The 16,862-nt window shown below is 39.2% G+C and overlaps 2 protein-coding genes across 2 annotated transcripts; one reads left to right on the top strand and one right to left on the bottom strand.

Annotated features, from left to right (window-relative positions):
- Window positions 1–256: 256 nt before the first annotated feature.
- mrm1 (mitochondrial rRNA methyltransferase 1 homolog (S. cerevisiae)) lies at window positions 257–2,561 on the bottom strand. Its single transcript, XM_057826490.1, has one exon. It carries the CDS (start codon window positions 2,410–2,412, stop codon window positions 1,351–1,353), a length of 1,062 nt encoding a protein of 353 aa, XP_057682473.1. The 5' UTR covers window positions 2,413–2,561; the 3' UTR covers window positions 257–1,350.
- A 293-nt stretch (window positions 2,562–2,854) lies between these two features.
- chmp2a (charged multivesicular body protein 2A) lies at window positions 2,855–16,862 on the top strand. Its single transcript, XM_057826216.1, has 6 exons — window positions 2,855–3,002; window positions 7,329–7,496; window positions 8,398–8,577; window positions 8,654–8,784; window positions 12,932–12,993; window positions 16,274–16,862. Exons 2-6 carry the CDS (start codon window positions 7,329–7,331, stop codon window positions 16,393–16,395), a joined length of 663 nt encoding a protein of 220 aa, XP_057682199.1. The 5' UTR covers window positions 2,855–3,002; the 3' UTR covers window positions 16,396–16,862.

Genomic DNA, 16,862 nt, shown 5'->3' with positions numbered 1-16,862 from the left:
GAAATGACCCTGCTATGAGCATTAATAAATGCTTATAACGCATGTCATTTTGTGTCATCAGGCATATTATCTCACTTAAGAATTGATGTAAAAGAACCGAAAAGACATATATGGAGTTAGTGACATAATTTGCCGGATAACACTTAATGACATCGGTCATAAGCATTCATTAATGCCCATGATAGTGTCATGTCTTAATTATGACACTCTTATGACAGTCCTTTGACATTGCTGTCAAATAAAGTGTTCCCTATCAAAACATATAAATCAACAAATAAGCCGCACTGGACTAAATGACACAAGATTCAAAATGAGGTAAAAAAGTAGCAGCTTATAGTCCGAAAATTACGGTACGAAAAATTACGAAATTTACATTCAAGCCAGAATAAAAATGTTAGATTTCTCCTTAAACACTAACATTTTTAAATCCTGAATTTGGTCAGTCGGGCGACATAAGCAAGTCATAACAATGTATGGGGGTATTTTTTGTTGTTGGATCACAATCAATAAAATGTAATCTATTAAAAAAAACATAGAAGGGCTATTCTGCAGTCACTTACATTTTTGGACTTATGCATAAAAAGAAATGTTCATCGAAGGCGAATTTGCCACACGCTGATTTACTCTGAAATTAACTGGGTCATGATAGATACCTTCTTGTGTACTATTCAAGTCGATATGAATAATACACACTTAGAATGTACTGTACATATGCACATAATCGACCACAAGGCACTAAACACACATAAATAATACATCAACTGTTGTGTGAGAATAAAAACACAGTACAACAGGATAAAACATTCATATTGCATATCCGCATTTTTTAGCCTTTATTATAATACCCTATAAAAAAACACATTTTGACAAGAGTTAATGAAAATAAAAATGAAAAAAAAAATTTTTTTTTGTTCTTATCAAAATAACCAATTTCACTTAATTTTCACACATGTAACATTTTCTTAGTTTTTAAAAAATATTGAAAATGTGATTTTCTATTATGATTATCCGAGTCGAGAGCATCATCGAGTGCTCATGATAGCCGCCAATTGATTTGACGCAGGGAAAAAAATCCCTTTATAACATACTGTACATTTTTAGGTGTTTATTAAATAAAAACAAAATGAAAACGCATGCGAGGAGCATTGTATAATCGCTGAAAATGGCAAACATTAGCTCGAGTCGGCGCGCATGATGTCGATCATCAGACCATCACCTTTCAAAAGGCACAAATCAATACCTGATCTGGCCTATCCGTCCGTCCCTTTCAAATGAGGCAATTGAGCACAAAAGGTTTGCCAAAACCTGTTGTACAGTTTACATTTCCACACAGCTGAAAATGTTGGCGTGTCATGCAGGTCTGGATGAGGCCAACAGCGAGTGAAGCAAGATTCCTGTAGCCACGGACACGTTAAGCGACTCCACGCCAAGTAGCAGTTGTCTCCCTGGTGGAATAGTCACAAGCATCTGACACAACTCCAGAAGCTTCTGAGACAATCCGTCACCCTCTCCTCCAATAAGCAACAGCGTGGGTGCAGTCAGCCGCAAATTTGAACACGGCGTGACAGGAACGCTGGATTCCCGCGCCTCGGCCCCCACTGTACCGACCACCCGCCAACCTTGGCTTGCCTTGACCCGGACCATGTTTTCCAGGTCTTTGTACCCGTACACACCCATCACCTCCATGATGCCAGCGCTGGCCTTGCTAACCACCGGGGTCAAAGGGCAGCTGTTATGGACGCTGCTGGCCACTCGGTCCACGCCGAGGAAATACGCCGAGCGTAAGACGGCTCCGAGATTCATTGGGTCTTGAATCCCGTCCAGAACAAGCCAGAGAGGTGTAGAGTTTAAACTCGGGGTCGAGTCTTCTGTCAGGTAGCTTAGTGGTGTGGCTTCTAGGCAAACCCCTTGATGAACCCGACCTGAAGACATCCTGTCCAGGTCTTTTTTACCAACCCGCTGGATTGGAACTTGTCGCTTGTGCGCTTCCTCGCATACTCTGATAAGCGAGGACCTGTGTGAGGGCTCACCATCTTTCACAAACAGCTTCAGTGCCTTCCTGCGAGCTTGGGTGAGAGCAAGGAGACATGGAGAGACACCAAACACTATCTCATATTTGTCCGAAGCCTCCGAGGATGGCTTAAGTCTTGCAGGCCTGTCCCACTTGGACGAAAAGTCATCGTGAGCCAACTTCTGAAGTTCTGTTGATACCCTTCTTGAATTCTGAGTTTTGTACAGTGATGTTTCCTCATCTGGGTTCCTTCCTCCTGACACTTTAGATTTGCTGGACCATTTGATGTTATTCACTCTTTTGTGATAATTGTGGGCAAATTGTGAGTTTATACTCTTTGGAAATCGCAACAACCTAATAAATAGCATCTTGTGCTTAGAAGCATGATTGAGAAAACTCATATTGTACGAGGCAACTTATACTGAAGTTTTAATTAAGTCCTTTAAGCCACGACGATTTAGTCAAATACCGAAACATTATCTTCAAGAATTATTATTGCCATAAAACAACAAAACAAAGACAATACCATTTACCCCCACGTTTATCTGGAAGGTCGAGTTGCTGAAACGATGAAAGGATCACAAGCGGTTTGGACTACAAAATAATAAACAAAAATTTCAAAATGGCGCCTCGAACACGTAATTTGGGAATTTTGATGAATAAAACATTTTCTATTACAATTTACAGTAAATTAGCGCTGTCTGCAATACAAAAATAATGCTACTTTGACTACCTCTAATAATTCATACAGCCTTTATTTTGAAGCATACCATTGACTCTTTACGTCACGTTCGGTATTTCTGGCCGATACGGATGGTGTCACGCTGTGACGTAATCGATTAAATCACTTCCCGGAAGTGAAACCGTCCTAACGCGGAAGTGTCGACAGGAAAACAAAAATCGTCGTTTGAGAGGTTTATCTGAGAGGCAATCCCAATAAACGTCGTTTGTCGTCTGGATTTTAGTGCTGGTTCAACGAGCGCGGATCAAGGTGAGTTGAGAAACTTTATGACGGCTAATGCAAGCCGTGGAGGTGGATTTGATGTGTCAGAGAAGCAATGACGGACACAAAAACACGTCCATTAAATTAAAACTAAAGTGAACTTTTAATTCAAAGACGTCGGTATACGTCCAATCCATTTGAACTAGGAAGGAATTGACAGTGAATGATCATCTTTCAATACCATTCACAGCGATAGACGTTCAATCTATTTTGACTGGGGAGGCGCTTGGCACCGATTATTCGATAACTGTCAAAATAGATTGGACGTCTATCGCTGCCATTGGCAGCCAATGAGTTACGGAGGGTTTTTTCATGGTTAAAATTGGCTTAAAATTCCCTCTCATAAGACAATAAGATCATGTTAACAGGCAACTAACAATGAAATATAAAACTAATGTTAATATTTTTAAGTCACATATTTACCATATAATCTGTCGCCACACCAGTGAACAATAATGTCACAAGAAGTGGATACAGAGATTATGTACAGTGGTATGAAAAAGTATCTGAACCTTGTGGAATTTGTCACATTTCCGCATAAAACCACCATCAAATGTGATCTGATCATTGTCAAAATCACACAGATGAAAAAACAGTGTCTGCTTTAACTAAAACCACCCAAACATTAATAGGTTTTCCTATTTTAATGAGGATAGTATGCAAACAATGTCAGAAGGGGGGAAAAATAAGTAAGTGAACCATCACATTTAATATGCTTGGCAGCAATAACTTCAACCAGATGCTTCCTGTAGCTGCGGATCAGTCTAGCACATCGATTAGGACTAATCTTGGCCCATTCTTCTCTACAAAACTGCTGTAGTTCAGTCAGATTCCTGGGATGAATCTTGCCACAGCATCTCAATGGGGTTCAAGTCTGGACTTTGACTTGGCCATTCCAGAATGTGTATTTTGTTTTTCTGAAACCATTCTGAAGTTTATTTACTTCTGTGTTTTGGGTCATTGTCTTGTTGCAGCATCAATCCTCTTTTTAGCTTCAACTGTCTGACAGACAACCTTAGGTTTTCCTGCAAAACATCCTGATAAACTTTTGAATTATTTTTCCATGAATGATTGCAAATTGTCCAGGCCCTGAGGTAGTAAAACGGCCTCAAATCATGATGCTCCCTCCACCATGCTTCACGGTGGGGATTAGGTGTTGATGTTGGTGAGCTGTTCCATTTTTCCTCCACACATGACGTTGTGTGTTACTCCCAAACCAATCGACTTTGATTTCACCAGTCCACAAGAGATTTTGCCAAAACTTCTGTGGAGTATCCAAGTGCCTTTTTGCGAACATTAAATGACCAACATTTTTTTCCGGCCACTCCCAGGGAGAAAAGCAACAGTGCCAAACTTTCTCCATACGTAGACAACTTCTCTGACTCTGGATTGAGAGACTTTTAGAGATGCTTTTGTATCCTTTCCCAGCTTTATACAAATCAACAATCCTTGATCGCAGGTGTTCAGACATCTCTCTTGATCGAGCCAAGACAATGCTTCTCATCAAGACAATTATTACCAGGTGTGTGTTTTATAATGGGCAGAGCAGCTTTGAACCACAGTGATTGGGCACAGACCTGACTTAAATTGTTTGGTAAAAATTGGTTTTAATTGCCCTTTAAGTCTCTTTAGGTGGAGGGATTTTCCCCCTTCTGTCATAGTTTGCATGCTATCCTCATTAAAATATGAAAACCTATGAATGTCTGGGTGGTTTTAGTTAAATCGCACACTTTTTTTTTTTTTTTTTTACATCTGTGTGATTTTGACAAAGATCCGATCACATTTGATGGGGATTTTATGCAGAAATGTGGGAAATTCCAAAAGATTAAGATATTTTTTCATACCACCACAAATGTGTTTTTTCCAATATCGTTCAGCCCTAGTATGGGCCTCCTTCCTATCACGAAACGTTGTTACCAAAAATAAATATGCGCACGTGTACCCTTAGTTTCACTCTAATGCAGTGTGTCTCAATTATTATCTGTTATACCCCCCACCCCCCACACGGCCCCCAGAAAGACGTAAACATTTCGCCCCCTCAACTCTGCCGCTATGTAAATAGTATATCATTAGTCTATAAAATTATTAAAAGTACACCTCTGCATAACATTATGTCCTTGTTAATAAAGGACAAAGAGTTGATTTTCTCCTTTTACTGTTTCTTTTATTCTCTTAACAAACAGGAGATGACGACACACATTTCAGGAACAAAAAGAAAGCAATAATCATTTAAGATATATACACTTATTAAGGAAAAAGTAGTTAAAAACTGGCCGGCCAGGACAAATGTCCCCGAGAGCACCACGCAGGTGCCCCCATGTAGATCTGCCGTGAACCTTTAGGATGTTACAGTTGATATTTGTCATTACACAAACAGTGGGAAAACACTACTCAAAAGAATGCAGACTAATCAGTAATCTTCGACACGACAACCCTCGCAACCAAAACAATACTCGTCTCCGGTATTCACATCATAGACAGACACAATGCTATGAGACTACAAATAATTATGTTTGTGATTGTGACGATGTGAAATGAACAGATAAATATTTATGTGAATGAAAGGAAAGCTATATCTACATTAACCTTAAAGAAAAAAACTGATATAGATCGACTTACAATAAAGTTTATTAACTTAATTAAAATGTATTAACATCCCTGAAGGCCGGTTGATGGGCACGCGGGAGGAGGGATGGGCTGCGCATGGCCCCCCCACCCCCCCGGGCTGGCTGGGTGGGGGCCGTGGCCCTGGGTTGGCGCCTGCGCGGTTTCTCCGCCCGTCTGCGTGGCTGTCGCGTGCCCGGTGGGGCTTGCGTGCTGCTGGATGTGGTAGGGCATGCTCGGGTTGGGGGTTCCGGTGCCGGGATTGGCGATGCGGCGGCGTAGGGTTGGTCGCCAACGGGCTTACACTCATAAGAGATTCACACGATTACTGGGTTCTAGATCACAGAACTGATTTGTGTACACTCTACCCCTTTCAATCACTTAGCTGATAGTCTTATAGACACCCCCACCCCCATTCTCCTCTTTCACTGGCCAATTGGCCCCCACATGGTGTAAACCGGAAATACATCTCGCTGACGATAGCACCAGCATATTAGTAACTAGTTTAGATGTTCAATGTATTTCTTGTTGTTGTTTGTGTATGTGTTTCTTTTCTTTCTTATCTTGTATTTCTTTTCTTCTGTCCCCCCATAATCCCTTCCTGTTCGCTGCTTTGTCATAATAAAAAGGTATTTTGAATGATCACAATGGGAGTATGTCAGACTCTCCATGTGAAACATTAAAACTGTTCAGAATCCGGGCACTTAGACTTCCATTCTCTGTGTCAAACAGCTGAACAGGACAGGTTTAAAAAAAAAAAAAATAAATAAAATAAAATAAAATGTATTAACATTGTTTTGTTTGTAACAGAAAAGACTTAGAGACTTGCCTGAATTAAAAAAAAAAGTCACATCCAAACTCTAAACGTACACTCAAGGTACATTTTTTAATCATTTCATACTTATAAATAAAATGTAATAAAATCAATAGAAATAAATACAAAATTGATTAGCATCATTAACTCAGTGCACAATATTCCAAACAATTTGACCGAAAAAAAATAAAAATAGATAAACAAAAACGACAATGTCATTGGACAGAGGGACAGTTTTTATTTTTGCTGCAGGCAGTATCAGCTCCTTTGCTACACTGTGGTATTTTTTTTGCACTGAACAACTTGGTATGCCACCTTATATGATGTAAACAGTGCTCGCTAGCTGTTTTTTGATGTAACACAAGCTGGACGATTGTTACCAATATTCGGCACATTATCGCTGAAAAAAAAATAAAGCGGCTTATCAATGTGATTTGGGTCTAATACCTTTAAGTGGCGTCTTATTTGATTTGGCTTCATGCTGTCCGCTGCCAACATTTTTAGACACAGTAAACATGGTAGTTTTTCCTCGTCTCCCACAGTAGCCATACGCTTTGTCATATTTCCTTGTCTTAGCTTTTGGGAGACATCTCTGACATCCCTGTCAAATATTTTTTCATTGTGTCGCTTTGTTCTAAGCGCTTCATATCTCCTGCTCTTTACTGTTTGCTTTTGTTTGGTGAAAAAATACTGTGCGCACTATGAAAATGAGAGCGCCACTGCCACCCACTGAGTGCATGTGCAATTACACTTTATTTTAGTATGGCAAAAACGTATGTTCCCCGAGATCACATGCGCCCCCCCCCCAGTATTGCTTTGCTATTTGAGAAGGACTGCTCTAATGAGAATAAATGTTGTTAAAAATGAATGGATTTCCCCGTTTTTCCTCCAAATAGATGGATTTCCTATTTGGGAAGAGAAAGACCCCGGAGGAGATGCTGAGGCAGAACCAGAGAGCGCTAAACCGAGCCATGAGAGAGCTGGACAGAGAGCGAAATAAACTGGAGCAGCAAGAGAAGAAGATCATCGCTGACATCAAGAAAATGGCCAAACAGGGACAAATGGTGCGTAAAGTCTAGAAGTGGGAACCTCTTGGTACCTCACGATACAATACGATTTGAGATACAAAGTTCACGATAATGACGATCTGACGATATGGCGAGACAACGATTATCGATACATTTGTCAGGAAATCATTCTATGATATTCCGCAAACTACTAATAAACAGAAAACCAAGCTTCTACTGTGAATTGGAATGAGTTTATGACTAGTAGACGTCCAATCCATTTGAACTGGGAGGGTGGCAGCGAATGAACAGTCGTTCATTCGCTGCCATCCCTCCCACTTCAAACGGATTGAACGTCTATGGCCGGTAGTGGCAGCCAATGCCAGGCAATGAGGTATTTTTGGGCCATTTGAGGTCATTTACCTGTTGATTTTCAGTTACTTCCTGTTGATTTTGGGGTATTTTATGGGTCTTTACCAGTTTAATTTGAGTCACAGAACAGGAAGTGACCTGGGAATCACCCAAATAAATAGGCAGTGACTCAAACTCAACAGAAAATGACCTGTAAATGCTCTAAAATGAGCAGCAAATGACCTGTAAATGACCTGAAAATCGGACAGAATGACTGTGAATGCTCTGGTTTGGAATAAACGAACGCTCCCAGTCTAAATGGATTGGGCGTCAAGCACCGTCAATGCAGCCTTAGAGTTAACTGAGACACTATTATGGTGGAAGATTTTGGTAGCAACTTGTTGCTTCATTTTTATTTATTTATTTTTTAGACAATGACACTTTTTTAAAACGATATCTCGATTCTTGGCAGTAGCATATCGATAACCTTTTGGAATACAAAGTATCATGATATATCACCATTTCGATATTTTGTCACACCCCAAGTAAAATCTACTCGGGGAAGAAAACAAAACAAATCCTGAGCATGTGATCACAATGCGTGCAGGACGCCGTCAAGATCATGGCCAAAGACTTGGTGCGCACGAGACGCTACGTGAAGAAGTTCATCATGATGAAGGCCAACATTCAAGCCGTCAGTCTGAAGATACAAACCCTCAAATCCAACAACAGCATGGCGCAGGCCATGAAGGGCGTTACCAAAGCCATGGCCACCATGAACAGACAGGTTCGCTTCCGTTCTCGGGCTCTATTTCTTGCTAAAAGTTAGCTTCAACGGAATACGTGTGCACATTTGTCGACAGCTCAAACTGCCTCAAATCCAGAAGATCATGATGGAGTTTGAACGACAGAGTGAGATCATGGACATGAAGGAGGAGATGATGAACGACGCTATCGATGACGCCATGGGGGATGAGGATGATGAGGAAGAGAGGTGGGGCGCCGCAACGTTTAGAGTTGCATTGTGGAAAATGTAGTCTTGTTGGAATCATTACCATTCAAGTGGACATCTCCTATATTACCGTACTTGAGTAAAATAACTAGGGCTGTCAAAATTATCGCGTTAACGGGCGGTAATGGATTTTCAAAATTACCGTAATTTCCCGAATATAAGGCGCACCCGTGTATAATACGCACCCCAAATTTACTTGTAAAATCTAGGGATAATTATTGTACCCGTTTATAACGCGCACCCTAATTTTAGCACCAATAAATAAAAGAATACAAGAAAACAGAGCTCGTGTACGGATACAGAAATGTCATTTTACTGACTGGTGAAACACAGCACAAGCATAGCACATTGGTAGTTCAAAACATTACCATAAACTGACAATATTTACGGTAATAATATGATTTGACAACTTCTCCAACTTACCAGAATCTAGGAGAAAATAAAACAGATGTGACTTTTCTTTTAAAGGCTGCTATATACAGTAACTTGCTCGTTTCATCATGATGAACAAATGTTTCTTCCATGGATTGATACGGTAAAATTAAAGAACGTAAGTCGGAAATCCGAGAGAGCTCATCGCTGTCGACACGACAGTAACAATAGGAACTATTGTTATTTGGGTTTGAGTTTCCCGAGGGACAGATATAGTTGACGGACACAGGAAGTCTGTGTTGTTACGTTTGTTATGGTCCAAGTTGCGGAGCTGCAATAAACGTTGACTCAAATGAGTTCAAGAAACTAAATTATGTGCTTTATGAAAAGTGAAAAAAGCAGAATTTAACACAGACGAAATCATTCGGCCGATCAGAGTGAAGTATTACCGAAACAAAATGGTGACTAGGGATGGGAATCGAAATCCGATTCCAATTCGGAACCGGTTCCGAGTGTTTCGAGGCCTCGACATCACAATAAAAAAGCCTTAACGATCCCTAAAGACGCATATTGCGTCGTGACGTGTCTTGTTGTCCAGACGCATCAAACTAGCATGGCGCCAAGAACCACTCGCTTCAAAGTTTGGCTACACTTCACCAGGAAAGAGGTGAAAATGAAAGGTTACGATAGTTTAGCACGAGCATTGCCGCCGTAAACATAACAATGACAGCACGTAGGTTCGAACGCTCGAGAGTGTGTCTTCACTTCACGAGGAAAAATTACAACAAAGCGACTTGCAGTCATTGCGAGATGGAAATAACTGCATCGGGAGGGAATAGACTGCACTGTCCTCACCGAGACGCTAAGGCTCAGTCCTGGCTATACAGCTAGCTAAACTCCCAAATGACGATGCAGAAGACGTTGGTATAATAATTTGCTCACTTTATTCAACCATCACTTGAAATTAAAAATAGAAATTAAACAAATCAATTTCGTCCCCAATAACAATCAAGTTTGCATCAACGTAAATCAGCGATGATTAGCTGCTAACACAGTAATAACAAACAGTTAGCATGCGTTCGCTAGCATTAGCACATCGTTTAAACCACTACATAACTGGATTTAAGTGTCCGATCGCGAGTGGAAACGCACAACAACAACACAGAAGATGATACATACAGGCGTTGGCTCTGTAGATGTTTTACAAACATTAACAAAGAACGTAGGCTCGTGGCAGTGTTTCCCTTTCTCACTAACTCGCTCACTCGCTTGGATGCGGCATTTCTTCTTCTTCGCGTGTAAGTGCCCTCTTCTTCGCGTGAGGAAACGCAAGGGCGCCACCACTTGAGCGTGAAAGCGCCATAAAAACTAAAAGGCATGCATTTCAATATACTGGTAAATAAAAACAGGGGTCCCCAAACTACGGCCCGCGGCTCCATATTTGGTCCGGCCCCCTAAACAATTCCAGAGAGCATTTTGAATTTTTTTTGTTTTTTTCTCCCTCAGTAGTGTTATTTATTTCCTGGCCTTTTTCAGCGAATAACTCAAGAGAGGGTTATTTGGTTATTATCTATTTAATTAATAGTTTTTTTATTATTATTATATTGTATTATTATTTCAATTTTATTTACTTTTGTTCCTTGAAGAATCCACAGAGGGTTATTTGATTGTGGCTTTCTGAAAAACAATAATTTTTTGACATTTCCGCACTCCTGCAATCGTCACACTTTTTCTGTTACAAACTGACCCCGGCCTCTCATCAGAGAAGGGAAAAGTAAAGAAAAAGTTTGGGGACATTGCCAAAGGCAGAACAACGACCTATATGCCAAAATATACCAATATTTTTTATTTCTATTAGAAAAATGTTTCAGTAAAATGTTATACATTCTTGTGCATTTGCCACTTATTGCCACAGTTAACATTGAGGCTTTGGGCCTCTTTTGACCTCGTTGTGAGTTTGTAAGCTTGATGCCAATCAAAATGTTTGTTCTTCTTTTTCCCGAAATTAGAATCGATAAGAGAATCGATAAAGAATCGAATTGTTAAGCAATATCGATAATGGAATCGAAATCGTAAAAATCGTATCAATTCCCATCCCTAATGGTAACGTCACGTACCGTAATGGTCGGCAACGGATCGCCGCATACGTTTCTTCAACACAACGTGGCCGTGTCAATTAAAAAAATCGGTTTATATTAGGGCTGTCAAAATTATCGCGTTAACGGGCGGTAATTATATTTTTTTTAATTAATCGTTAAAATACTTGACGCAATTAACGCACATGCCCCGCTCAAACATTAAAATGACACCACAGTGAAATGTGTACTTGTTGTGTTTTTCGGAGTTTTGTCGCCCTCTGCTAGCGCTTGGGTTCGACTGATTTTATAGGCTTCAGCACCCATGAGCATTGTGTAAGTAATTATTGGCATCAACAATGGCGGGCTACTAGTTTATTTTTTTTATTGAAAATTTTACAATTTTATTAAAACGAAAACAATAAGAGGGGTTTTAATGTAAAATTTCTATAACTTGTACTAACATTTATCTTTTAAGAACTACAAGTTTTTTTATCCATGGATCGCTTTAACAGAATGTTAATAATGGTAATGCCATCTTGTTGATTTATTGTTATAATAAACAAATACAATACTTATGTACCGTATGTTGAATGTATATATCCATCTTGTGTCTCATCTTTCCATTCCAACAATAATTTACATAACAATATGGCATATTTTATAGATGGTTTGAATTGCGATTAATTACGATTAATTAATGTTTAAGCTGTAATTAACTCGATAAAAATTTTTAATCGTTTGACACCCCTAGTTTATATATATATTTCTGTCTCCATCCATGTACCCGTTTATAATGCACACCATGATTTTACAAGTCGATTTGGGGGGGGGGGGGGGGGGGAGTGAGCGTTATATTTGGAAAATTACAGCAATCACGTTAAAATATTTGACGCATTTAACGCACATGCCCCGCTCTAACAGATTAAAATGACAGCACAGTGTCATGTCCATTTGTTACTGGTGTTTTTTGGTGTTTTGTCGCCCTCTGCTGGCGCTTGGGTGCGACTGATTTTATGGGTTTCAGCACCATGAGCATTGTGTAATTATTGACATCAACAATGGCGAGCTAATAGTTTATTTTTAGTTTGAAAATCTGACAAATTTTATTAAAACGAAAACATTAAGAGGGGTTTTAATATAAAATTTCTATAACTTGTACTAACATTTATCTTTTAAGAATCACAAGTCTTTCTATCCATGGGTCGCTTTAACAGAATGTTAATAATTTTAATGCCATCTTGTTGATTTATTGTTATAATAAACAAATACAATACTTATGTACAGTATGTTGAATGTATATATCCGTCTTGTCTTATCTTTCCATTCCAACAATAATTTACAAATATGGCATATTTTATAGATAGTATGAATTGCGATTCATTACGATTAATTAATTTTTAAGCTGTGATTAACTCGATTGAAAATTTTAATCGTTTGACAGCCCTAAAAATAACATTTAAAAACTTGTGAAATTGCATATTTTAAAATATGTAATTGTATAAGTCACAGGACCAGCCAAACTATTAAAAAAGATGTGACTAATAAAATAACACTTCGCTCAATTTTGAGACATTCAACATGGTGGTGACGTTTACATTTATTTACATGCCAGTTATATTTAATTTCTATAAACGGCATAACCTTGTTTCCTGACATTTTTTGTGTCATGTTTCCCACAGCGACTCCATCGTTTCCCAAGTCCTGGATGAACTGGGTCTCAACCTCAGCGACGAACTATCAAGTAAGTGTTGCCACGATTTATGAAAAAAATAAAATTAATACTACGGTGAGGCAAATAAGTATTTGAACACCTTGCGATTTTGCAAGTTCTCCCACTTAAAAATGAAGTTTTCGTGGTAGGTGCTTGTCCGCATTGAGCGATTATCTTAAAAAAAATAAACCTAGAAATCGCAGCGTATGAGATCAAACGTTTGCGGTAACTTTTCACCAGGTTTGCACGGACTGCAGCAGGGATTTTGCACCACTGCTCCACACAGATCTTCCCTTTTTCCATCAGTTTTCCGGACTGTCACTGAGAAACACTGAGTTTGAGCTTCCTCCAAAGATTTTGTATTGGGTTTAGGTCTGGAGACAGGCTAGGCCCCTTTAGAACCTTGATATGCTTTTTACGAAGCCACTCCTTGGTTATTCTGGGCCATTGCCATGTTGGAAGACCCAGTCACGACCCATTTTCAATGGCAGCCTTTTTATTTTAATTTTTTTAAATTACACCTTTTTATAACGATATCTCGATTCTTGACAGGAGCATATCGATAACCTTTTGGGATACAAAGTATCACGATATATCACCATTTCAGTATTTTGTAGTATCTATGCTGAAATGTATTATCCGGATACGTTATTTGATTGCAAAAGTATCAATACTCAATTACCGTATTGGCCCGAATATAAGACGGCCCTGATTATAAGACGACCCCCTCTTTTTCAAGACTCAAGTTTGAAAAAAGACTTTTTGAACACCAAATTAATTTTTATACAGAAAATAATTACAGTACATCCAAAACAAATGATTATAACAATATATTTGAGAGAAAAAGCATGTTATTTTGCCTCATTCAAATCTTAATATCTGTAAACTAAAGTGCAATCACATTCGTAAATTAGGCCTCTTTTTTTGAAATCTAAATAAGCTAGGGCTGTCAAAATTATCGCATTAACGGGCGGTAATTAATTTTTGTGATTAATCATGTTAAAATATTTGACACATTTAAGGCACATGCCTCGCTCAAACAGATTAAAATGACAGCACAGTGTAATGTCCACTTGTTACTTGTGATTTTTGGTGTTTTGTCGCCCTCTGCTGGCGCTTGGGTGCAACTGATTTTATGGGTTTCAGCACCATGAGCATTGTGTAATTATTGACATCAACAATGGCGAGCTATTAGTTTATTTTTTGATTGAAAATTTTACAAATTTTATTAAAACGAAAACATTAAGAGGGGTTTTAATATAAAATGTCTATAACTTGTTCTAACATTTATCTAGAACTACAAGTCTTTCTTTTACAAGTCGCTTTAACAGAGTGTTAATAATGTTAATGCCATCTTGTTGATTTATTGTTATAATAAACACATACTGTACTTATGTACCGTATGTTGAATGTATATATCCGTCTTGTTTCTTATCTTTCCATTCCAACAATAATTTACAGAAAAGTATGGCATATTTTATAGATGGTTTGAATTGCGATTAATTACGATTAATTAATTTTTAAGCTGTAATTAACTCGATTAGAAATTTTAATCGTTTGACAGCCCTAAAATAAACAATCGATTGTGATAAAACAACAAAATTGCAATAAATGCATTAACCATCAAAGTGAGGTCTAACTTTGATTAGTCTTGAAACAAATCTGAAGAAGGAAAAACATTGCAATAAAATAATGCAAACTGGTTAAACTTGAGAGCAGCTGAGATCTGTACGGTGGCCGAGAGGTGTCAGGCGATATGCAAAGTCCAAACACTTTACAAATAGAAAAAGCACGAACCCCAATTGCAAACCCTTTGCAAAAGAAAAAAAGCACGAATGCAAACTGCCACAACACGATCCCCAATTCCTAAAGCGCGATCGCAAATTGGCAAAAGCACGAACCCCAATTGCCACAACACGACAGCAAATAGCTCGCAGCACGACCGCAAAAGGCTCGCAAGACTATTGCAAAGACGATGACCCAGAAGTTAAAAAAAATAAATAAAAAAGACGTCACTTTGTATATTGCTATATGTGCTTTGTGACCATCTCTACGGGCCTCCGTAAAGTTGCCCCCCATCAGACGCAAATTTATATAAAAATGATGTTAATCGTTTGTGCTGCAACGGTTTTGTAGATACAGTATTATGCTTTTCTTGAGTTATTAATTTCGAGTGGGGATGTCATTGTTATGTTATTATTTTAATGAAGCGTACCAACTCTCTCAATAACAGTGGGGTGTCCTAACAACTAGCACAAACGAATGGCAACAATTTGGAACCATTTTGCAGTAAATGAGGGGCTTAGAGGGACGTCATCACTCGACATTAATATCTCAAGCCCCCCAATTTACCGCAAAATGGACCTGAATTTTTTTGTGGTCTGTTCGTGCTAGTTGTAAAGACACCCCTCTGTTATTGAGAGAGTTGGTACGCTCCATTAGCTGCGGGAGCTAAGCTAAGAAAAAGCTATGAGTGACATCCCCACCCGTAATAAATATCTCAATAAAAGCATAATACTGTATCTACAAAACCGTTGCAGCACAAACGATTAACATCATTTTTATATAAATTTGCATCTGATGGGTGGTGGGGCAATTTTACGGAGGCCCGTAGAGATGGTCACAAAGCACATATAGCAATATACAAAATGACGTCTTTTTTATTATTATTTTTTTAACTTCTGGGTCATCATCTTTGCAATTGTCTTGCGAGCCTTTTGCGGTCGTGCTGCGAGCCATTTGCTGTCGTGTTGTGGCAATTGGCGTTCGTGCTTTTGCCAATTTGCAATCGCGCTTTAGGAATTGGGGATCGTGTTGTGGCAGTTTGCAGTCGTGCTTTTTTTCTTTTGCAAAGCGTTTGCAATTGGGGTTCGTGCTTTTTCTGTTTGCAAAGTGTTTGGACTTTGCATTTTGCCAGACACCTCTCGGCCACCGTAGATCTGTCATGACAGAACATTACTCCTCAAGTTCAGCATTCGCTTCGATGATATCTGGCGCCATCTAGCGTCGTGAATGGGTATAATGTCTAGACCCCGAATATAAGACGACTCCCACTATTTCGGTCTTATTTCAATGCAAAAAAACACCGTCTTATATTTGGGCCAATACGGTATTTGTCTGCCATTGATGGCAGTAGACGTCCAATCCATTTGAAGTGGGTGGGTAGCAGCGAATAAACGTTTGTTCATTTCAGACAGTCAAGTGTCTGGCTTGGTTTGAGTTCTTGGGCCAGCAAAACTGAATCTGTTAGCCTGCAAGCGTCCACTTAAGAGTCACGACTACCTCTGAGAATCCACTGTGTTGCTTCCAGATCTCCCATCAACTGGTGGAAGCCTCTCGGTGGCGGGCAAGAAGCAAAACGAACCTCAAGCGGCTCTGGCTGACGCAGACGCCGACCTGGAGGAACGACTCAATAACCTGCGCAAAGACTGAACGCAAATACGCGCTGACTTCACGTCTTTTCTCGAAGGAACGTCAGCCTTGACGGTGTATGGGTTTTTCTTTCTGCGGTGTTTCATTTGATATGGGTATGTTATCAAAATTAAATATCCTCGGTAGGACCTGAAGTCCTGTCCCCTTTTTGACAATGCTGAGACACATTGTGTCCATCCCTCGCATTTTGTTACAGTTTCAACTAACACTAATGACTAATAACCCGTGTAAGTTATCGAAAAGATTTTTATAAATGATATGAGCTCTGCACATCATTGAATTTGTGGCTTAACATGCTGTTTACATGGTTCACAGAAAAGGTCGCTTATTTTAGTAAAGCAACCAAAATATATTATACTGTCACTCATTTGTGTTCCATTTTCAGCAAAGTTGTCCATGAAGAAGTCATTTATACGCCTCGAGATGAATGGTGTTTTTGTTGCATAATAAAACTTTTTTTTCCACAA

This window comes from Corythoichthys intestinalis, chromosome 21 (assembly GCF_030265065.1).
Source record: "Corythoichthys intestinalis isolate RoL2023-P3 chromosome 21, ASM3026506v1, whole genome shotgun sequence".
Lineage (NCBI taxonomy): Eukaryota > Metazoa > Chordata > Actinopteri > Syngnathiformes > Syngnathidae > Corythoichthys > Corythoichthys intestinalis.
Note: the sequence above shows the minus strand (reverse complement) of the source record. Positions and strands in the feature narration are given on the sequence as shown.